Below are 15,606 nucleotides of genomic sequence, written 5' to 3'. Positions count from 1 at the left end.
ATATTGGGTCTGTGACATTGTGTGGCAATAGTCTATTTAACTGAGCTTGAAAATAGATTTTAATATGGTCATGCTGGAGGAGTGGACTTCATAATTTGTAGTGCAACCTAACCCACCAGTGAAAATTATCAAAAGTGTGATGGAATGGGTCATTTGTTTGTAAGGAGTTTTGATAGGGAATTGTTTAATTGGATTGGATTGGTTATTATAGCAGACTGTGTGTAAAGATGTACTGACGACATCAACAGTTAATCTCAACGGCACTGATACATATTTGTTGACTTGAAATTGGCTTGGAGCTGTTGTTTGTCCAACAATAACTTTCAGAGCGCAAGATTTTCCTGGTTAGCTAGAGATGTAACACAACCGATTTCCATCTGCCTTGTTTCTGTTGCTGTGGATATTTGTGCTGCCTACAACCTTATGGTAAGCTATGACGATAGTGTTAGTATGTTGATGTTGAACAGCCTGTGATAGAGAAAAGTGCTGAAAATGGTCCTGGTGCATACTGTTACAGGTGGGTAATGGCATCGGATTTATGATGTGGTACAAAGCCTACATCTCTTTGAATGGTTTATTAACTGCCTGTACCACTTTGAATGATTTTACAATTGCTGGGCCTTGTCTGCTGTAGAATCTTCTAGTTTCACTATATTGTGGCGAACTTGCTAACAGGGAGAGAATGGATGACATTGTGGCGGAGGATCTCCATGTAGGACTGTTGATATTCAGGATTTGAAAACACAAAATGGCCTGTGTGAACTAAACTACTAAGATCACCAATACACACCTGTTAAATGATCTCCATCTGCCACTAGTGTAATTGTAGTGTGGTTGCAACAATGTGGCTTATCGTAAAATAGTTTAAGTGGAGCAGGCTACAAATTTCATCAAAAGAATGAATAAATTATTTAATGACACCATTGAGAGAGAAATCTGGCAAGGAAATTTTCCATTGTTTCCTTAATTCATTTAATGCAAATTATAGGTTGATTCTTTCTCAAAGGACATGACTGACTCACTCTCCCGTCCTTATAGAGACAAGCTTGTGTTACCTCTCTAGTGGCCTTGTTATCATTGAGACAATAAACCTTAATCTTCCTTCTTTATTCTCAAAACTTTTCACAGCAGGCCAAGACAAATTTTTCAGATTCTTAAGAGCGATAAATGAAGTATTGTGTGTTGATGGAACATATCTGAACCATCTTTGATTTACTGGTGTCATTGTAAGTTTTCCATTGTAGGAACATTAGTCCCTACATAACTTCACAGGTGTAGAGACAGTGTGGTGTGGGTGAATCTCAGTTTTCTAACAAGCTTACACAGCCTCTAACCATTTGACATGTCCATTGCAACATGTATACGGGACCAAACTTTGCATTTGTTGCCTCAAAGATAACACCAGAGCAAGGTTAAGCTGAAGGAAACCTACCTAGATGCAGAGCTATTGGCTTGGTCCTATTAGCTAGTGACTGAGTATTCAGTTGCAAGGCAGAATCAAGAGTGTTGGGTGGAAGCAACAAAGGTGTATTAGGGAAGAACCTCATTGCATTACCAGATACCTGTAGCGAGATAGACTCAGCTGGAACAGGGCCAGACTGCTAAAATTGATGTGTGGTGAAGGGCCATCACGGCCACAAAGGTGCACACGCACACTTCAAGAACAACTGGAAGAATTTAACATTGCGAATATGTAGGTGTGTCAGATTCATAGAACCAGTGGATTTATTTTCGGGTTTGCAACAGTTTAAGATGATTAGATGTACATGAAAAAAAAGAAACAGAAGAGTAAATATGGCCTGGAGTGCTTTTAGTACTCTAGAGTTTCCAGAACTAGGCTTCCATTGTACCAGAAATGGAGAGACTACAATTAGTGTGTATTATCTGTGTTAACATCTGGAATGAGATGTTAATTTTTATTGTGAGAACTGTTCAAAAACTGAGGTGGCTCAGAAGCAGTACAGTAATGTGAATTGGGAATTGCTAGGAGAGCAGACAAATGAATTTTGGAACAGACTAGAAGTGAAAGATTTAATTAGAATTGTAATGCAGTGATTTGTTTGTTCGTCCATTTGTTTGTTAAGTCATTCATTTGTTGTATTGTGTAGATCCCATCAAGGAAACCTTCTGGGATGTGAAATAAGCAAAGTATATGTATTAATAAAAGAGAGGCAATTAACAGCAGTCTGACACCACACTATATAATGCTAAACAAGCTTACATCAAAATATAGTACAGTAAAAAGAAAAAGAATGGAACGAGGGTGGGTGAAATATATTGTTAGGCAAATAGATGGAAGATAGATTAAGTAGCTCCTTTGTTTGTTTCGAAGGTACAAGAAAAATTTGAGAAGTTGATCTAACGTAAACTGGTAGATTATATTAGAAAACATACAGAAGCAGCATGGATGCATATTACTGTGCATCCCTCCACCACCAGCTTGTCTGAACTATGCAGATGGGTGCTATTCTCACTTTCGTTATCACCCTGGCCACCATTTATGGTAACCCATGGTCCCCACACCATCCACCCAACTACTTCTTGTCCCTCCATCATGTCACCCTCTCCTAATTCACATTCCTATGTCACCTTAAGCGTGCACTGTTCCCCACTGCTTCTGACAACTACACATCTGGCATCCCTCCCTTCCCACATTCCTAGCCGGCAAACAGGCTGCCTCCCTCCAGGCTGCTAGTCATCCATCCCCAACCCCTCGCCATGGCTCTTGCCCCCCCTCAACCTCTACCCACCCTGTCCAACAAACACACACTCCATCCTAGTCCACGTGCCAAAATGCAGCACTAGCATTTCGGGTCCAGCCATTGCCATTTAAGAGCTTAGCAGCTCTCCAACAAGCAGGAGCAATGAGTTGTTGGTACGCACACACACATGCGCGCGCGCACACACACACACACACACACACACACACACACACACACACACACACACACACACACACAGAGAGAGAGAGAGAGAACATGTGCCCCTAGCAACAACTTGTCATTCCTGCTTGTCGGAGAGCGACATCCTTCACCCCTTAAGTATTTATGTTTTGCTGAAACTTCACTACAGTATTATCACACACAATATCTTATACTAATTTTTGTCATTCATTTTTACCTATTTTAATTTTATGTCTAAATGGTTGCATCGCCAATAAAGTTTACTTCTGTTGTTTCATAGTTAACTTTTAGTTGATGTTCTCTCATTCTTTTCTTCTGTTTGTATCAGTATGGTCTGTATTTACATTTATGTTCTAGGTTAAAGTCCTAGACGTCTTTGAAAATCCAAAATTTTTCCAATTGGTTATGGAAAAACATGGAGCAGGAATGGATCTGTTCGAGTTCATTGACAGAAAACCGTATCTTGATGAGACACTGAATAGTTACATCTTTAGGCAGGTAATAGCAGGAACCTTTAAAAATGTAGAAATTTTTATAACAGTGGTGATATATTTTCCTGTGGTTTTATGTGTTGCCTTCCTCTTTTTTTCCAGATAGTTTCAGCTGTTGACTACCTTCATTCTTTACAAATACTACACCGTGATATAAAAGATGAGAATATTATAATAAATGAAAAGTTTCATGCCAAACTAATTGATTTTGGATCAGCAACATTCATGAGTGAAGGACGTTTATTTTCCACATTTTATGGAACAGTGGAATACTGTAGTCCAGAAGTGCTTGCAGGAAATAAGTAAGAGCATTTGTGTTCCCAGAAGAATATGAAAATGGGTGATTTCTCATTGTTGTAGTGCTACATATAGTTGATAAATTGTAAAAACACTGCTTGATTGTACTTGATAAATGGTTTTCAGCTCTTTTTCTGCCAGGTTTCTCATGCCTCTTTGACTAATTTCTGTTTTCTGTAAAAGTAGATGAGGTTAGAAAGATTTAAGATTTTTTATCTTGAGTCTCCCACGAGCTTTCCAACTAACTATTTAGAGCTTTAAGTTTATTGACGAGATAATATAGAGCAGGGCTTCCCAACGTGTGGTCCGCGGACTCCTTAGGGGTCCGCCGGCTCTTTCTAGGGGGTCCGCGGCAACCCTTCACCAAATCGTGTAAAATAATGAGTAAAATTATTGAATAAAAATGTGAAAATCAAATTCATAACTTTTTTTTTTTTCCAGTGCTGAATTTCATATTCGCATCAATCTCCCCTCTTTCTGGCTGCCTCTGATCGTTCAGATGCTCTTCTCTCTTTCTGAAGTAGCTAGTGAATTTTCTGTGTGAATTCTGCCTGTCCTTTCAGCAACTGATTGCTCAAAAACTGTTTATCTTATCCAATAGTAATGCTAAGTTTTTGAACATTCTCTCTTTTTGCATATGAATATCTGATGATCATCCAGCATACTTCTGTAGTCTGTTAGTAGAAAGGTTCTAATTTTGATAAGACGTTTCTCAGTTCTTTGTGGGAATTTCTATATTTTTCTCCAATATATCATCACTTCTCATACAGCTAGTCTGGCACTTTGAGGAACAGTTAATTCACACATCCACAAATTGTAAACGAAAGCCTGTAACGTTAATTTGGCAGATACCTTCCAGAAATTTCACTGAAATAGCTTTGATGTAAATAAATTTTCTCTCATAAACAAACTTGTCCTTACTGCAAGTGCTATCTTCTCTCATAAACAAACTTGTCCTTACTGCAAGTGCTATCTTCCCTTGAGAGTGAGAGGCTACTGGCCAACTGGTGTGGTCTGTATTATGTCGTTAAAAGTCAAGGCTCGCACTGCCCTCTGCCTGGCTTGGGTTCGTTGACTCATCACATCGTCCAACTAATGGAATCTGTGGTATGAGAAAATATTCAGTTAATGAGACTGGCGTAAACAAGTTGCTGACATTAGGTAAAGAGGCCCTTGGGCCTCTCTTCTCTTCATCCTGCTGAGACCAAATTTCTCACACTTGATTCTACGTGGAGTAGAACCAGATTTGGGGGGGGGGGGGGGGGGGGGGGGGGGGGGAGTAAAAGTTCCTAAAAAGAGCCACCATACTGGTAGACCAATTCAATTTAGAGACTGGAAGGAAGAAAAGTTACAGTCAACTAAACTTATTGCTTATAATCTGCTGTCAAGTAGTTACAAAAGAAAAAATAGTTACGCTTTATGCTTCTGTTTCTGAAGTTGCAAATGCTCTGTAGCATTTAGGCAGATGTTACACTGCAGCAATTACAAATTCTCTACCAGTTTAGTTACTATAAAATTTTTGATTGTATGTATGGACAGAGGAAGATTTTTATTTATTATACTGTACTTGAAGAGAAACTAGTCTCTACGCAGAGTCAGCTGTAGCAAACAGGTGGTGTTATGTGATTTATTAAATAATTTAATTTGATCAGGCTGCATAAGATAAGTAACATTAATAAATTAGTTGAATGATATTATTTTTTCTTGTAAATTTTTGTTTTTGACAAAGTAAAATGTGATCAAAATTTGTGTATTCGTAATTGTCTCATCAACATCTCTGTTAATTTAGCTGCAACTGCTAGTTGTGTGTAAGGGTCCTGTGAGATTGGATGAACCTGGGATGTCCCTCAGTTCACTGCTTTCTTCGTTGGTGTCTTTCCTAATGTAATTTTGAACACAATAATACATTCACAGTTTGTTTCTAGATGCAGTCTTCTTAAAGTAACTGAACATCAACTGTCGTGTCTGTCAGTCTGTTTGAACACTCGAATCTCCAAAACAACTAGAAGAATTTAGAGATGATTTTCACAGGTAACTTGAGTGTATCTTGAGGCAATATGTAGGCTTTATTTTTATAAAAATCTGTTCATAAGGAAAAAAGATATTGTAAGTTAAAGTTTTAGGAATCTGCCCAGTAGTTCGGATGTTTACATTAGTGACAGTGTAGTATACCATAGAGCCAATACACGAGACTTAAGTTTTTTACGTCAGTGGCTGAAGTATTTTCAGACAGTATTTTCAGATCAGTGACAGAATCAAGCACCACAATCTTATCCTTACAAATGCAGACTGACATTGAGTTACCTTGGCAACAATGTACGGCCTTATTGGTTTTGCTTTGTATATTAAAAACTTAACAAAACTGCTTTGCTTCTTTCAATAGGTTTCATTTGTATATGACTTCTTGGCTAGGAAAAACAAATTTGTTGACAAAGTGATCCTAAAAGTGTTCCGTTTCTACCAACTAAGGTACAGAACCCTAAATAGTGACTGTATGCAAAGGCCCTTTTTTAACTTCTGTTGTGAAGCAAGAGCAGATAGTTCATAATAAAGAATTTTTTGGTAATAATTTAAAATTGTGTTCTAGAATGTATACCAAAAGATACCACTTTCCTTCACAAACAGTAGGCTAGTAAGAGTTGCAAATATTTCTTGAATGACTTAATAGGTAGTGTGCTGGTTGTAGTGCAACCGACATTTTATCATGATTTTAAGGGAGATTTTGTTACAATAAATTTCAATTGCACAACTACACATTGCATTGGAACGAATGACAATGAAGATATAATGTAATGAAAAAAAGCTGGCTACTTTTCTTACATTTAATCTGTTATGTCATATAACAAGTACCATATTTTTGGGTTACTCCACAAACCAAGATGAAGTTTTTAGAATCAAAAGATTGTAATAAGTTTCATTTGTGGTGAAAATTCAAGAACACCAAACTTCTTGCCTCTTGACGTGAGAGCACACGATGAAAACTGATTCACTTTAGAAACAAATGTACACACATGTAAACGCTGAATGGTATGGTAAAGGACACTACACAAATTGGAACATGTCATATTGACTGCTATCTGTTTTTGATTGCTGCCAACTTAAGCGATCTGTTGATCTATCAGTGCTGGCTCTTTCGAAGCATTTCAAATTGTTGTATTGTATGAATCAATTGAAATATAAATAATGTAACAGGTGTGTTGAAACATGTACATGTCTATAATGTGTTTCCAAGAGTCCTTGTTACGTCCATGTCTTGATTAGAGAAGGAAGAAAGATAAGAGTTTAACATTCAATTGACAGTGCAATCACTAGAGACGGGTGTCTCATTTATACCATAGCTGCTGATCAGTACAGAGCAAGTGGATCCATGTGTTGCCAGTACTTATCAAGATATAAGCAAACATCTCCCCCCCCCCCCCCTTTCCTGTCTTGTAGCCCTTCTAGAAGTGTAGGGTATGTCATTCTTTCTCTGATCCGCACATTTCCTTGAACCAAACCATATTTTTTCCGTAGGTGGATGAACAGAAAAAAGACTGCATGTTGACAATAGTATCAGTTGTTATAGAAAAACTTTTCAAGGTCTGCCAATTAGGGATTGTGAGCTATTGATAGCATTTAGCAGGATTAATTTTTACAGCAGTGAGTGTTGACGAAATATATGAAAGTAAGTGTAGTCAGTGAGGGAACTGGAAGGATTTTTTAAAAAAATGCTGTCATACAGGAGAGCCTGGAAAATAAGGGGGAGTTGGTCACTCTTACTGACCTGAGAAAGATGGTTTCAATTAGAGGTGGGCAAAATTTGTTCTTTTCAGAGATTTGATCAGAACCACTTTCTCACTGAAATGAACCATATCTTTTTCATGGCTCGCCACTCACCATTTCCTTACTAAAGTAAACGAAAGGAATATGCCTTACCTTTTTTTATTCAAGGATATTCTACCTGTGTTTTTATCTTATTTTAACCTGTTTTGGAAGAACATGGAAAGAGGACTAGTAATTTTTTGTTACATCCTGTGTAGTTTTAAGATTTTCAGAAAGTCTTTACATTTCATCATCAATAACAATAGAAAGTTCACAATAAATATTTTTATCAAGTTAGGAAGTTATAAAAATAAAACTCACTGTTGTCACTTTTTCATAATTTTATCGAGAACAAAAGCTACAATACAATATAATTTACAGCTGTCCAGCTGTAATAGCCTTTGCAGCAGATTTTGTCAAACAACTAGGCATTACAGTGTCTGATAACACCTTTTGAGTTTGTAACTTATAATTTGGGCAAAACAAATTCAGGAATTTTTCTATATTAATGTTGTGTATCTAATGCTGTAATTTTATTTAATGTGGTGGTACCTATGACTCTCAGAGATTTACTTATCGATTGTTGCAAATGAAAATTGATTGGCATCACAAAAGAAAATAAATCAGTATCTCACTCAGATGCAGATGGCAGTGGCAAGCTGGATACATACTGAAACCCACTCTGACTCCTTCTATGGATAACTTCTGATATGGAAGCACACATTGGCGAAGGCGATTCATGAGAAAGAATTTCTTGAGTTCCTGCAGAAAGATCATTGGTTAATTGCAATCTTGATTGGCTTCCTAACCCACACAATTACAAAGGTGCTGTTGAATACCTGGACTTTAGACAACTTTTCAGGTTTGGTGAGGAACAAAAATAACAGGAAGTTATGTGCTGACAGTTAAACCATTCCACTTTACTTTTTTATCCAGTTTCAAAAAAATGTTACCATATATCGACTGAACCTCTTCTAGGCAAAGGTGATGTAACTGACTTATCCAGCAGCAATGAAAATACGTGTGATGGAAAAATTAAAACACTTACTTTTCAGAGGCACATTAAAATGGTAAACAGAGCAGTTTTTCTGATTTCCAAAAGGGCATGACGATTGGCCTTTGGGCCAACAGCGGAAGCATTTTCAAAACAGCCAAGTTTGTAAACTGTTTGTGTCCCCCTGTGGTTAAAGTATGCCATACATACCAAAATGGTGTGACAGAAACAGATGCTGAGGCACTCTAGTGCACCATGGGCAATACATGACATGGGTGTACAATTAATGTGGAGATGTGCACAGGTGAACAGATGTGCAACTGTAGAGCGACTGACCGCCAAGTTGAACCAATGGGCTACCAGCAGTGTCTCCTTAATGGCTGTTCGACGAACATTTCTGCATATGGGCGTCCACAGCAGACACCTGATTCATACACCCATGGTGACTGCTATTATAGGGCAACGAACGCTGGGATTTGGACGACAGTACCACTGAGTGGCAACAGCTGATCTTTTCAGCTTAATTATGTTTTATGATCCCTTAGACAGGTGGCACTTGGCCTGTGTGGTCCTCAAACAGTCGCTGGAAGGATCCAGGCTGGAGGAGGGAGTGTTATAGTCTGGGGAATGTTTGTCATTCTGGAAGGTACAATGGATCAACACAAGTATGCATCTATCCTTGGTGACTATATTGACACCTACATGCAGTTTGTTTTTCCTTGACACTGTGGCATCTACCAGCAGGACAATGCAACCTGTTGCACAGCTCACAGTGTATGTGTGTGATTTGAAGAGGAGTAGTTGACCACCTTACTCCCATGGCCATTAAACTCCCTCGATTTAAAACTAATCAAGAATCTGCAGGACCACCTTGAGTGGGCTGTTCGCACCAAATCAAGAAACCTAGCACAGCTGGCAGTGGCACTGGATCCAACGTGGCTCCGCATCCCTGTTGGTAGGTTCCAGAATGTCATTGACACTTTTCCCGCATGTCCGCACTGCAAAAGTTGATTATTCAGGATTTTGACCAGTGGTCACAGTGGGTTGGTGAATAATCCTGTAGAGTGCTGGGACTCTAATGAAATAATGAAACAGCATTCAACTAACAATAATTTATTGATGAAAGTTTTACAGTTCTTCCTTTTTCCTTATGGCACTACCTAGCAGCAACCGTGCTGAGTCTGCACTGCTTGAAAGCACGAGGTGAGATGTCAATGTTCAGCGAGGAACTTGCCATGCACAGGTTTCAGAGCATTCCTTTACATGAAGCTTGCATCCCTATAGGTGTTCTTATGAATCTCTAAGGGAAGTGACTACATTTAGCCTCATTACAGTACCAATTTCTGTCTGTTCTGCAGTGTTGTCAAAGTGCTGAATCAGTCATTGCCTTCAGTCTTGCAAAGTTTGATGAAACTAGCTCCCAGTTTGTTCGTAGTATAGGCCTCCCATGTTGACATTTGGTCACAACGCTGTTGCGTAACTAGCAGATGGTGCCCCACTTTACAATGTTTCCATCAGTTCTTAACAAAATTTTATTCTTGCACTTACTGTTCTATGTGCAACAACAGATACCTTTTCTTGCCCCTGAAAGGCAAATGTCTAGGTTTGAGTCACAGTCTAGCACACAGTTTTAATCTGCCTGCTCTTATTGATGACATGCAAGAGGAAATCCTGGGCCTTTGAATTACACTCTGAAAATAAACTACAGCCTTCTAGTGCAATCAGATTTATTCTTCATCTTTATATTAAGTTGAGTAAGAGTGTGCAGCACTATTACTTTTTTTTGAGTTTGTTTTATGTGATTCTCAGAACCAACAAATAGGGTTTTTAAGTACTTACATTATTGAAAAACAATGCTCCACAAATTTTGTTTTACTGACAACTTTTGCTAGTCAAATTTAGTGAGCATACTGTCACTCTATACAAACTACATAGCAAATGTGAAGGAAAACAGTTTTCCTTTGTACGTGAAATTCATGTGGGCTGTAGATGACAGTGTTGGAAGTGCTGAAAGTTAGTTCATTTCCCAATATGTTTCACTCTATAATACAGACAAAATTAATGTAAACTGCCTTTCATCACAAAAGCCTATGAACATAAAATAGGTAATGTTTTTATGAGGTTGTGCTGAATGAAGTACAAGTATCTTAATTTTGTGAAGACTTAATAGGGCTGATGAAATGCGCCATATGTTTGTCCATGCATACATTTCTCTCTCTCTCTCTCTCTCTCTCTCTCTCTCTCTCTCTCTTTCTCTCTTTCTCAAGTAGTTTGAATGACAATACATTGTTGAGATATGCTTCTGTGTGTTTTGTTCATAACTTTTTAATCATAGAAAAGTTACATACATATTTTACTCACATTTTTAGGTACGAAGGTCCAGAACTGGAAATGTGGTCTCTTGGTGTAACACTGTATGTTATGACATTTGGTGAAAACCCTTTTTTTGATGTTGAAGAAATTATGAAAGCAGAATTGCACCCACCTTCATCGGTTTCAGAAGGTAATTTACTGCAGTTTCTTAATTTCATCCAATTATTTCATATAATGACCCTGATGATAGCCACAATACTTCCAACTTTCAGAAGTATCATGACAGAAATCTACTAACAATATTAAATGTGGTTACAATGAAATAGTGCATCATGAGTTCCTGCCTCAGTCATATGTTCAATAAAATATAATACCTGGAAGTTATGTGCTGTTTGCGTGAAGCTATCTGAAGAAAACAGCCACTTGTTGAAATGGCAGTACAGTAAGGCTCCTGCACACATCTCAATGGCTGTTCGTGGTTTTTTGGGCAAAAAAAGAAAACCCTTATGTTGTCTCGGCCACCGTATTTGCCGGACATTCCCTCCCTGCGACTTGTTTCAATTCCCGAGGCTGAAGAGAACTATGAAAGGATGTTGTTTTGCCACCATTGATGAGATAAAAATAAAAACAGATCTGCTGGAGGAGCTGAACATGATAATAAAAAGTTAGTTCCAGATGTGCTTCAAAGATTGGAGAAAGTGCTCTTGCAAGTGTATTATATCTGAGGGTAATTACTTTGAAGGGGAAGTAGTTGATGTTGATGAGTAAATATTCTGGAAAAAAAATCTTCCCATTACTTTTGTATCACGCCTCATATATGGAGCTACTTTCTCTGATGATGCCTTTTATTTTTCTAACAGCAATAAAGTAAGTTAGTATGTTGATAAGGAAACAACAATCCAGGCTGCAGATGACAATAAAACTTTCAAGATATCTGAATAATTTTCAACAACATGCTATTATTACAACAGTTGAATGTACTTTTGATTGCTAGAAGAACCGTGGACATAAGAGGCAGTGATAAATGGTAGGAGATTGACACTAGGATGAGTGTGTTATTTATCAAGAATCCAAAACAATTTATTTTCTGATCTTTCTGTACATATCAAATATCCAGATAATAAATATTAATTTATTATTTATGGTTAAATTTTGTTCAGATATCTTACTAGTGTAAGTCCGTAATCATTTTGAAAGTTCACTAAAATCACCGTGAGAAGTGTTATCCTGGAAGTAAGTAAGTTGAAGCAAGTGCACTCGATGAAAAAAGAGTTATTCCACTCAAATGGATGTAAGAATTAACGCATTTGAAGGATACTATCTCAAAGGATTTGAATGTCAATGTGGTTCCAGGCTCAAACCTATGGAAAGATTGGGCTCATAGCAAAGCTCAGAAACATTCTTTCAATAAAAGATAAACAATGTCAGAGCCAGGTTGAGTTTATTCTTACAGGTAAATGTGAACAGTTGCAAAGATTTGGGTCGGGATATATGTGCTGCACTTCTTAAAGATGGCTGTTCATAAACTGAAATAATTTATAACCAAAGCAAGGGCTATTGAACGGTATACTATAGTACTTTCAAGCAAATTCCACAAACCCAACCCCATAGGTCTCCCCATTGGTTTTCTCATTGTGGCTGGGTACAATAATCCCTATGAACGAACCCTTTGCTGTTGTTGATCAACGCCTCCAATCCATTGTCTGTAACCTCCCATCCTACATTCAAGACACTGCTTATTTCCTTCCCCACCTTTCCACAGTTCCTTTCCCATCACTGTCAGACTCCTTGTCAGCCACTGTGGATGCAGTGTATATACACCCTAACATCCCCCATTTCCATGGCCTTGCCAGCCATAGAAAACTATCTTTCCCAACTTAAATTGAACTCACCGCCTCTTTCCTAATCCTCTTAGCCAATCACACCCTGGCCCACAATTGTTTTCAAAGGCTAAATTTGTAAATAAATCTGCCGTACTGCCATGGATACTAACATGCCACCATCCTATGCCAACCTATTTATGACCCATCTGGAGGAATCCTTCACATCCAGTCAAACTTAAAGCCCCTTATCTGGCTCAGATTCATTGCTGACATTTTCATGATCTAGACCCATAGCAGGGACACCTATGGCCAAATCCGCTTTCCTGGTTGTTTTGAACTCTACGAGCCACCTTTTTAGATGTTTGATCTCCACCTCTCCGATGGCTTCTCAAATATATTTGTTCAAATCAAGCACACCAACCAGCAGCACCACCTCTGCTTCCACAACTGTTACTTGTTCCACATCAAAAAGTCTCTTCCATACAACCTTGCCAGCCATGGATGCTGCATCTGTATTATGAGCTGTCGAAATATACTGATAACCTTCCCAGTGCCTGTGGCACACAGTGTTGTATCCAGCTCATCCCATGTACAGATCTCCAATGCCATCTCCTCCTCTTGACACCAGTAACCCTGTTAACCAGCCACCAATCAGCACTCCCAACTCAACCACTATCACTCTGGCCTTGAAAAGCTCAATCACATCCTCCACTGGCATTCAGCATCTCTCGTGCTCTGAGATGAGGAATATCCTTCCCAAAATCCTATCCACATCACACAAAGTAGTGTTCCACCACCCATCCAACCTCAAGAGTATCTATGCCCAGCCCTGCATGCCATGGATCGTTTTGTTGTAGTCGACCCAGGTGCAAGATCTGTCCTGTACACATGTCCACCACCTCCTACCACAATCTAGTTACAGGTATCTTCTCCCCAATGAAAGGCGGGGCCACTTGTGAAAGCAGCCATGTTAAATATAAGATACACTGCAGTTACTCTACATCATTCTATGTGGGCGTGACAAGTAGCCACTTACACGAATAGCCACTGCCAAACTGTGACAAATCACAAACTTGATCCTCCAGCTGCCAAATGTACTACGCATCACAACACTAATGACTTCAATAGCTGCTTCACTACACAGCCCATTTGGTTATTCCCTTCTAGCACAAGTTTTTCTGAACTACTCAGGTGGAAATTCTCTCTCCAGCACATCCTGCACTCTTACAATACCCCTGCACTAAACCTTTGCTAACTAATTTCTCGCTACCTCACTGTACCCTTTCCCTTCTCTCTTCTGTCCACACTGTACTTTCTTCTGTCCACACTGTACTTTCTTCTGTCCACACTGTACTTTCTTCTGTCCACACTGTACTTTCTTCTGTCCACACTGTACTTTCTTCTGTCCACACTGTACTTTCTTCTGTCCACACCGTGCTTTCTTCTGTCCACACCGTGCTTTCTTCTGTCCACACCGTACTTTCTTCTGTCCACACCGTACTTTCTTCTGTCCACACCGTACTTTCTTCTGTCCACACCGTACTTTCTTCTGTCCACACCATACTTTCTTCTGTCCACACCATACTTTCTTCTGTCCACACCATACTTTCTCCATTCATATCATGTACAGCCTTCTCCCACCACTGCTCCCCGATCCCCACGCTCTCTCTTTCTACCCGTCTCCCTTACTCCCCCCTCCCTTACTCCCCCCTCCCCTCCTCCCAGTCTTCCCCACCACCACCACCACCACCACCACCACCTTCTTCTCCTTTCCTTCCTTCCATCTGCCCCCCACCCTGCCTCTCCTTAGTAACCTTTATATGCTGTTACCCTCTGAACTACTCCTTTTAATCTTATTGTGCTGCCACTGACTCATTTGGTGAAAGACCTGCCACACTCTAGCATCTGACCCGCTTCTTGTCTCGTGGCTCCTTACCGTACATGCTCCCAACTTCCATCTATCCAGGCACCTACTTTCAATAATATGTTTTAATAACTAGTCTTGCTGCTACCATCAGCATTGTATGTTTGGGTGTCTGTGTGGTTATATGTGTCAATGTGTGTACTTTTACTAGCAAAAGAGCAAGAACTTGAAAGCTAACATTAACTGTTTTCTATTACATGTTTCTGTACACCACACACCGGTCCTTTATAGGTGAGTGATTGACTTTCCCTTATGTTACATAATGATTGAAGAGTGTTTAACAGTGCATAGGTCAGAGAAGTTCTTAATAGAGAAGCTACTGTTAAACGTATGATGATGCTCCAACAGCAAAATTATTGCAGTGAAAGGGGTGGTTGTAGAGTTACGGAAACAGCTAGAATGATGATGCATGCACATGCCGATGTGCCATAATGTGTTGAAGCTGATTTTGTTATTTCAACCCCATGTATTTATAATGGGTTAGGATTTTATGAACCCAAGTCTACCTCCTTGTGACTTACTGCTACTGCAAGAAACCTATTATGATACAACTGCATCTAATAGGATCTGGTTGCTGTACTAAACCTGTAAAACAAAGAAGATAAAAGACACATCAAAGAAATATGAAGGAAGTTTGACTGTCTGTGACATTGTGGAAGGTTGTTGTATTTGCTCAGTTGGAATAATACTTTAACCAGGCTGAGAAATATCATTTGCAATTAAAAGTAATTGTGGCTACCTCCCATCAAGAACTTACGTCTGATACTGATGTTTTACGTGATTATTACAAAGTCATTCTAATGGTGTGTCATTGGAAAGAAAATAGGTGGATAGCAGTTAATGGACCAGTTTACACTGAGATCCTATAAATTTTGAACAGTTTGTGAAGATTCGTGATCGTGCAAGAATGTCAGTGGAAGGATCCAATGGATCAATAAGAGAACTGAAAAAAATTGACACTGAGTTTCAGAAGATCTGGAAATGGCTTTAGAAAAGAAAGAACTACCAATGGTTTGGCTGATAAATTCTAGACTTCTAATTTATTTATTTATTTTTTATT

At 38.9% G+C, this 15,606-nt stretch overlaps 1 protein-coding gene across 3 annotated transcripts in view; it reads left to right on the top strand.

The window, feature by feature from the left end:
• The window catches only part of LOC124783583 (PAS domain-containing serine/threonine-protein kinase), a 222,850-nt gene that overhangs the window by 180,582 nt on the left and 26,662 nt on the right, over positions 1-15,606 (top strand). For all 3 annotated transcript variants that reach the window (XM_047254035.1, XM_047254034.1, XM_047254033.1), the window contains exons 16-18: positions 3,261-3,401; positions 3,497-3,696; positions 10,856-10,989. In XM_047254035.1, the coding sequence (XP_047109991.1) occupies positions 3,261-3,401; positions 3,497-3,696; positions 10,856-10,989 (475 nt within the window). The remainder of the gene's footprint in view (positions 1-3,260; positions 3,402-3,496; positions 3,697-10,855; positions 10,990-15,606) is intronic.

Source organism: Schistocerca piceifrons, chromosome 1, assembly GCF_021461385.2.
Source record: "Schistocerca piceifrons isolate TAMUIC-IGC-003096 chromosome 1, iqSchPice1.1, whole genome shotgun sequence".
NCBI classification, from domain to species: Eukaryota; Metazoa; Arthropoda; class Insecta; order Orthoptera; family Acrididae; genus Schistocerca; species Schistocerca piceifrons.
Note: the sequence above shows the minus strand (reverse complement) of the source record. Positions and strands in the feature narration are given on the sequence as shown.